The sequence below is a fragment of the Charadrius vociferus genome, unplaced genomic scaffold, assembly GCF_000708025.1.
Source record: "Charadrius vociferus isolate BGI_N301 unplaced genomic scaffold, ASM70802v2 scaffold163, whole genome shotgun sequence".
NCBI lineage: Eukaryota > Metazoa > Chordata > Aves > Charadriiformes > Charadriidae > Charadrius > Charadrius vociferus.
The window spans coordinates 14,821,018-14,829,752 of record NW_009648332.1 but is presented as its reverse complement, the minus strand read 5'-3'; the positions used below and the strand labels follow the sequence as shown (position 1 = coordinate 14,829,752).

General features: G+C 37.6%; 1 protein-coding gene across 1 annotated transcript in view; it reads right to left on the bottom strand.

Annotated features, from left to right (window-relative positions):
• Nucleotides 1-8,735, bottom strand: part of EPHX4 (epoxide hydrolase 4) — a 20,208-nt gene that overhangs the window by 8,362 nt on the left and 3,111 nt on the right. The window contains exons 2-4 of the mRNA XM_009884892.1: nucleotides 6,179-6,264; nucleotides 2,508-2,665; nucleotides 310-438 (exon numbers count right to left, since the gene is read on the bottom strand). Of these exons, the coding sequence (XP_009883194.1) occupies nucleotides 310-438; nucleotides 2,508-2,665; nucleotides 6,179-6,264 (373 nt within the window). The remainder of the gene's footprint in view (nucleotides 1-309; nucleotides 439-2,507; nucleotides 2,666-6,178; nucleotides 6,265-8,735) is intronic.

Genomic DNA, 8,735 nt, shown 5'->3' with positions numbered 1-8,735 from the left:
TGATATAAAACAGATTCATGCATATGAAAACTATGTCTGTGGACCTTCAAGGATTAAGAAAAACATCAGTAAATTTGGTTGCAAGCACTCCCACTTCATACTATAAATTATTTCCATAAGTCAAATACTTGATACCTTACTGCTTCATAAAATACAGTCCAGATTGTGAGAGGCACTAAGTACCGGCAACTTATCTACTGAACATCTAAAGGCGCAAGTAGTTGGCTCTTCTTTAGCAACCTCAAAGCAAACACAATCTTAATGAAAATGCACATATTCTGGATTAACAAAGACTACTGTAAAACTCACCTGTAAACACAGAAGGATGAGGGAAATTAACGACAATCAGCTTAGTCACCATTTCAGGGTAACATATAGCCACTAACCAAGCGATCATTCCTCCCCAGTCATGGCCAATCAACACACACTTGTTGTATCCTACCACATAAACACAGATTTGTGCTTTTATTTCAGTGGAATTTGTATCCATACAAATTATCACATACAATAAAATCATTAATGGGCAAAATAGGTGGTCCAGTACATTTATTAATGTAACTATCTAATACCACACTGCTTCCACTACTAATGGCCAGAAAAAATAGTGTATTATTGTAGTTTAAAAATTAACAAATAATTAAAATTATTTAATTGGACTTGCATTACACTTTAACTACGCTACTTCAACGTCAAACTAAAGTTAGTCTGTGTCCAAATGGCCACCCTATTCACATCTTGGCCAATGTAGGGTCAGATACACAATTCAACTTGCAGTCATTATAATGCATGTACATTTGTCACGTTTAGGGAATTTGGAGTTTGAAACTGCAGAAAGAAAGACTGAGCAATCTCCTGAGCCCCTCCCGAACAAAACTAATCCTTATGAATTTCTCTGAATATGGGAGGTTATCTAAGCACTGAACATCATCATTATGCACAAAGTGGGCGTTATGCTTAATAGCCTTATATATAGCATATATATACACACATAAATACACACATTTATATACTTAGTAGGCCTGTAGCTTTTCTGCATATGCTGTTTTGATAGCAAATTTAAAGTTCTCAGCATTCACTTACTTATTCTTCCATAGATAAAAACAGTAATTTAGCAGCAATAAAAGGGGGGAGAAAAATCATGACTGTGTTTTTGAAAGCCTAACCATTCCGCCTTTAACCACTGCTGGAATACATACTATATTGTCAGATACCGTCACCCGCCTCATTGAGGACTGTCATACATTACAAATGAAATGTATAAAAGCCAAATTGTTTAGAATTCTGACACAAATTTGAACACAGTTGTCAAAGCACCTTATAACTCCTCTTGCATAGAAATCTTCTGAGGCACTTTTGATATAATCAAGTTCTCCAAAAGAATTTAACTTGGGATTAGAACAAACAAAGATAACAAGCCTCAGAATTACTTTTTAAAAAAATAATTTAATCCCTATGAAATTGAATTATGATGACAGCACTTCTCAAGAATAACCATGGTATTACCATGGAGATTAACACAACCAGCAAAGGTTGGAAAATGTAAACACAGTGTGGGTACTGCCTGCCCAATCTTTTGATAATATTCAAATATCACAAGCAAAGCAAATCCTAAATTCAGACCTTAGAACTGCAATCATTGCTTTATTATTTCTTCATGTGACATGCACTAAGTTGTTTCTCTATCCATAGAGTATCCAGGGAATTCAAATGATTCCGAGAATGACAATCTAACCCCTTGTCTTTCTATTGGGATGGAAGGGAAATAACCTTCACTATGTGTTACAATTTATTGCCAGAACAGCTACGCTTCAAACTGAACTGGAAGGGCAAATTTTGCAGACTCACTTCAGCTCTAGACCGTTACACCATGCATTTGCCACAGGGAGCAATGTGTCCCTTGTTCTCCCTTCTGTTCTTCTCACTGTTGTATAAGACTGAGTGATTCAGCTCTCGAGAACTGACTACTGTGCAGGAGTAGTATTTAGGCATTTTTTTTAAATACAACAGATGTACTGTCATCGTCTTTATAAAGCCCACAATATTTATTCTAACTTGTTTGTGCACGAAAAATGTCACCTGATTTAAATTCTTTGCTCTGCAAGTGAAATTAGACTCTAATTCAGAGCATTATCCACTAAATGCACTGGCTAGGAGTAAGCAAAGACCTTCTTACGGAAAAAGACCATAGGTCTGTACTGCTGGATTTCACAGTACATAGGGAAGATTTTTGTTTAAACTCGTGATGGAAAATCATCTTTACACATTGTTTATACTAGCATACATATCGTAATTAGAAAACAAACCTTTTTCATTGATAATAGTCCATAAAATAGGAATATCCTTAGATTTATACATATACATATACAGATATACATATCTGTAATGTGTATATATTAAAGAGAATGCAGTTTAAAAAAAAATAAAAATCAATGCTAGATCTTTAGGGATTTTTTTCCCAGAAAATCAAGTCATCTATGAGCTGAGTAGTTTGTCTTCTAGTAACGCACCTAGAGATTCCAAAATATCCTTTATATCTGTTATCAGAAAATCTAACTTGTAATTTTCTTTGTGAGAAGGAGCATCTGTTTCTCCATAACCTCTTAAATCCAGGGCCACCACTCGATATTCACTTTTAAATTCCCGCAACTGATGGCGCCAAGAATACCTAACAAAGGGGAAAAAAAAGTTGGAGTTATCAGGTCAAGCAGTATGATACCAAAATGCACTCAATGCTTTTGATCCCAAATAGTAGAGGGTAAATTAGCATGGCTTTGTTTGCAATGAGATTCTTTTTTTCTTTCTGTGGTACGTTCATGGTCCTTTGTGGCTATAACAGTTTTGTGGTCCCTTCCTGAATTCCCCAGTAAGGAAGTGCAGCTGCCAGAAAGGGGGCATGGCCAGAGCCTGTGTGTTTCAACAGTTCTTGGAGTCTGGCATGGTCCCTTTGTTGCAAAGGAAGCAGGCATAAACCAGAGCACACAGAGGACTACTCTGTTTTATCCTTGGAGCCATAGTACCATCAAAAAAGTAAGGTTTGAAAAGCTTACTCTTCTCTCTGGCTTGCTCACACACACATTTTGATGGAGTAGGGAAAAATGCCTCAAGGCGTCTTTTGGGTTTTTCTTTTTCTTTTCAGAAAAGGAATGTCAGATAATTAACACACTAAATAAACCAAAGAAAGAAATACAATGAATAGCAAATGAACTTGGTGAAGTTTATACGATTTATATTATGTACAGTTTCATCTGTATCTCTATACTAGAATTGCTCCAGTACAATCTCTCAATGTGTTGGTACTACACAGAGTATTTCATTGCTTGTATTTCTACGGAAAAGAGAGATAACATTACACACATTAAAAAGACATACAAAATTAAGAATTGAGGCAAAGACCTGGGCTCTTCCTCATTCTGTAATAGCATGTAATGACTAGATGTGTGTTATGAAGCAAAAATAACAAGAAAATGGTGGGTCTCATCCTGCAAGACCTACCTGCCCTTCAACTGTTATTCAAACCAAATACATTTCAGAATAGCCAGTACCAAGACAGACATGACCTTATCTTATACTGTAATAGAAAGATATATAAAAAACATGATCCATCTAGGCATATATAATAATGGCTGCATCCCTCTGTGCTAGGATCTAGTTTTTACTTCTGCTCTTATTTCAACAATGTCAACCAAATGATGTATATATAACATATGGATCATCAGCAAATGTAACAGTGATGCACAGAATTCTACCTTAATTCAAACAGTGTCTATATCATTGGCTCTTCCACTTTAGCTTTGCCTATTAGGGAATTTGAACTTAATTACTTAATATTACAGTAAAGAACATTAAGTATAGAAATTTGTATTCTTATAAACAGAATAGGAAAAAAAGATAGAAAAAACAGAAAGTCAAAACTTTTTCATTTCAGTACCATATAATACAAACCCAAGATTTAGCTGAGATCTCCAGGAATGAAAATTTTAAAGGCGTTACACAATGACTTGATAGCTGAATTTGCCATGGTAACTGTTGTAGCTATCCTATATACTTCACTAAGAAGAAACAATGAGGCCCATAAATAAATAAATAAACAAACCATTTTCATTTTTAGAAAATGTCTACTTGCTATCCTCATTTTCTGTTTTCATGACAGTCCATCGAGCACCAAGAATCTGACCTACCAAAAAAATAGGTTTTATACTCAAAGAAATCCTTTTACCACATATGAAATGTAACTATTGGACAACTGTTTTGCAAGCAGAATTTGGAAATGATGGTGAACACTTTCATTTTCATAAGGTTGAATAATGAAAACTATTTTGTCACTTTCTGATCACATTATTTCTGAAAGGCAGCTTGTACAAAATTTAGCAGCTCACACACAAGTCTTATAGATACCCAGCTGTCTCAACACATGCCCAATTTCAAATATTTTATTATTGTCTTTCCACAACATTGACAGTAATTTTCAAGTTCTCATGCATCTAAAACACTCAATGGCTCTGGTGCATTATATTCTTAAGTGATCTCTCATCTTTGGACAGTCTCAATCACTCAGTAAGGTCAGTATTGTCTGGTTATAGTTGTCCTACTTATACCTTAAGACATTTGAAGGCAGAGGATTTGTTGCAATTAAGAATTGTAACTGTGTATCATACCCATTTTGGTGGTTCTGGGTTTTTTTTCCTAGCCAAACAATACAAATTTGATGCTGCTTTAAATATCTCTTAAATTGTGATTATTTTATCTTGTGGTCTCAGAACAATCTCTATTCTTGCATAAAAAAATTCCTCACTGATTGAATTAACAAACCAACATCAGTATTGGTAGCGTGACTATTTTATAGACTATTGGCATGTGTTTTTTCAAAAACAGTTATATAAACTATGCTACTGGTGGTCCCAGTGACCTATATAACGGTTTCTCATTCATTCCTTTTGAATGGTCAGATAATACAATATATTAACTGCCACTCACCATTCTAAACTGTAAGAATAGCTTTCTGCTTTTTGAAAATACTATATCAGATCTCAGTAGAACACGTATATGAAATGCTAAATTTTCCATTACTATTCCCACTGTAGGGGAAATGAGCTATAGTCTCAGCTGTCGTATTGTGTTAGATTACGCATTATGCAAGGTGTGCATACTGTTTGCATAAAATATGCATCTCCCCCATCTAACTGTCTTTTTAATCAAAGTTTACAGTTTTAATCCTTTTAGATAGCAATTTATTTTTAGAACAATCTGCTTCTTTGAAAATTTATCTTAAAATAAACATGACTTTCTACCACCATCCTCCAGGCCGTTAGCATGTATAGGAAATTGCTAAGCAAAGAGAACAGACCTCTGTTTTACCTGGGTCAATTTATCATGGTATGACCTGAGTCCAGCTTGAGCAATCACAGTTCCAACAGTGGAGCCCTAGCTCCATATTTGAGTTCAGAAAGGAAAAGGATCGCTTAACTGGCTGAATTACTGGCATCACCACCTCCACTATTCCCTTATTGTTTTTTTGGTGCAAGTTCTGTAAGCCATGCTTCACTAGTTAAACCTGGCAATGACAGCCTGAGCAATTTGCTTAAATCATTAGACACATGACTGCTTTTCACTGTTACAAACAAACATTTAGGATTCGGTTTGATTCATCATTCATCTTATGATGAACTAATAATAGAACCTTTCTCCCTGAGTAGCATTCTGAAATTAGGCTGTACAATAGCCTATAGAACTCATAGTTCTTCTGCCCCTCCCCCAGTTAAAAATGAATGCATAATATTTTTAACGGAGCAATCCATATTACACTTAACATATAATGGATTCTCATATTAACACCCTCTGCTATAATTCATAAGTTTAGCCATATTAGTACAACTGTTACCCAAACAGGAGATTCATTAGATACGAGCAGCTCCTCCCCAAAGTTTGAAGAGAAGTGTAGATACTAGGGGAAAAATTGATTGACAATGCAAAAAAGAGGGTTGGTTTGCATAAGCCTGCAGGAGTTTTTTGTGGAATGTTTAAAAATGTTTCAATAGATTGTTCCCATCTAAAATTTCATGCCATTAGTTAGTTCTCTTAGATAAATGCATCACGCTGGAGATACTTAAGCCGAGAAGATCATTCTCAGGTTATCTTAAGCAGCCTCTTTTATACAAGAAAGGCGCATAGGGAGTTTTACCAGAATTCTGGAAAGCCATGAAGCAGCAGCATGAGTGGTTTACCCCTTTCTCCGGCAGCCACATAGTGGAATCTTAACCCTGAATCCTAAAAAGAGAGAAAAAGAAGTGTGTTTTTATTGCTGCATAGAACTGTTATACTGAGGTTTGAGAATTAATGTGGTTTCAAACAATATTCAAAGAAACAACATATCGCCCCTGAAAAAAAATAATCAAATTGTCAGGTTTTGAAGCTGAAGTCTTCTGTGATTCTAAGATCGGGTACCTGCGACACCCCAGCAACACTGAGTATCCCACCCCAGCTGCCACAGCTTCTTCTGGGGAGGACCATCTTTAATACATGTCATGCTACGTTGACTATGTGCCAGTTCAGCCAAGAGCATGCTAACCTTTCTGAAAGAGCACCGCCTGGCACGGTGACTAGGAAATGCAGATTACTGTCGAAGCTAGCACCTTGCTTTCACACAGACACCAGTCACGTGCTTTATGGAAAGGCTCTAAAACACAGAATACTTTAAATGCACCTTCAATCTTTCAGTTAGTTTGTAAGATTATGCAACTATTTAAAATCATCACATTGCAATTTGGCACAACAAAGGACTGCACGGATTCTTAAGAACCAAAAGCAATCAAAATTAAGTAACTAGAAAGCATGTGGGTTTTGTCGTTTTTACTGTTCAAGGTTTCTGACTCGCTTCAGAAAAGAAAGCCTTAATGTTATACTCTTCTTTCTGCCCTATCTATAGTCACTATTTCTGATGCACCTTTTAAGAAAATGGGTCTTATGAGAATTACCAGCAGGCAAGTTACTTATTGTTAGCAGTGCACAGGCTGAACACTGAAATACCATCAAAATAAATGGATGTACACAAGCTTACACTAACTCAAGGTCAAATCCAGCAGGATTTAAATAAGCTGAAATTATGACCCAGAGCGTTTGCTAAATTCTGGCACAGAAGTGGATACAGAAGTTGGGAAACAGTTAGCTCACAAAATACAACATGCTGTTTAGAAGTCATGTGAAAGAAACTGCAGGAAGAAGGCTTGTAGAGCTCCTGAACAAATGTCAGAGCCTGCCCTGTCTCGCCTACTTTAAAGAGGGAAGAAAAGACCCATGCCTTTGCTGTACATCAAGAGCTTGTATCGTGCCATGGATCATAAATGCATAGAAAAAGTTTTGCTTGCCAGAGATGCTTCAAATTCTCTGAGTCACTTTAGCACTGCTAAGTCACTAACCAGCTATAAAACCGTAACTTACATCTTGATTTCAAGGAAAGGGCTGTGCAAAAGGAACACCTGGGGTTTTTCTACTCACTGTGGATATAATAGGGACCTTTTGCTCAGTTCTGCCCAAAATTACACAGGTATTTCTCCTCTGCCAATGAAGTTACAGTCCCTAGAGATAAAAGTATCTATGGGTTTCCAATTACTTAAATGACCTCTTCCTAGTAAACCTTAGGGCCATTGAATCATCTGCACCATTCTCAGTATCACTCTACCTTTAGTCCTTTTATATTTAAAAAAGTAGCAGTTTTGCAGTTTCCTTCCACAGTTTCTCTTCTCAACTTCTTTCAGTTAGTGTCCTCTAGAGATTTACCTTTAATGTTTTTATTTTAATCTATTGCTTTTAATGACATCCCCTTTACTCATACAAATTCAGTCACCACTTGTACAGCAGCAGTTTGAATGTCACATGCCCCAAACTAAGCCCATCCTCTACCTTTTCAGTTGCTCCTTTCTGTCCCCCTTTTTTCTGCCCCCTAGAGCACACATAGGATGAAGCCAGCTTTTCTGAAACACACTTTTTTCCTTTGTTTTCTTGAAATCTGTACAGATCTGTAGGATACATGCGTTTGGAAAGTAATACATTAGCCTGCTGTTACCCAACAGCAAGAGCGTTTCATATTTCCTGAAATGAGTGTCAGGCTGTCACACTGACAGCAATTCTGTTTTCCCCCAAATGCTCTTTTATTGCTGTCACCCCCCCTTACTTCTCCAGCAACCCCATTCATTTACTGCTTGGTGCTATAGGAAAAAAGAACGTGGCATGTGAGTAAAAAAGCACGACGTGCCTCCTGATGATAGGAAAAAAACCCCAAGCAACCCATGTGAAACTGGGAGGCTCAGTAATTTATATTGGTGCCGCGTGGCACAAAGTCACCTGCACAGATCCCTCAGAACTGAGATCTTTGTGCTCATTTGATTATAAATAACACCTGTCAAAATTTGCAGCGGGTTCTTTGCTCACCTGTAACTAGAAAAGAAGCCAAGCCAGTGCAGCTTCGTTTAGAGCATTTGGTGGAGGAGCAAATCACAGGTAGGGAGCTGAGACAAGTATAAAAATTCACTGGTGGCTTCCGCCGTACAAACCTCAGAGGCAGGACTTGTCTTTTCGCTCTACGTTTTTCCCCTGCGACCCCGATGCACCCACCGAGCTGCCGGGCGCAACCGGCCGACCCGTAAACACCGGGGAGGGCACGGCGGAGGAGGAGGAGGGCGCGGGGGCGGCGGGGCACGTACCCGCAGGCGGGCTGGGAGAGACCCCGGGGCCGCCGAGCG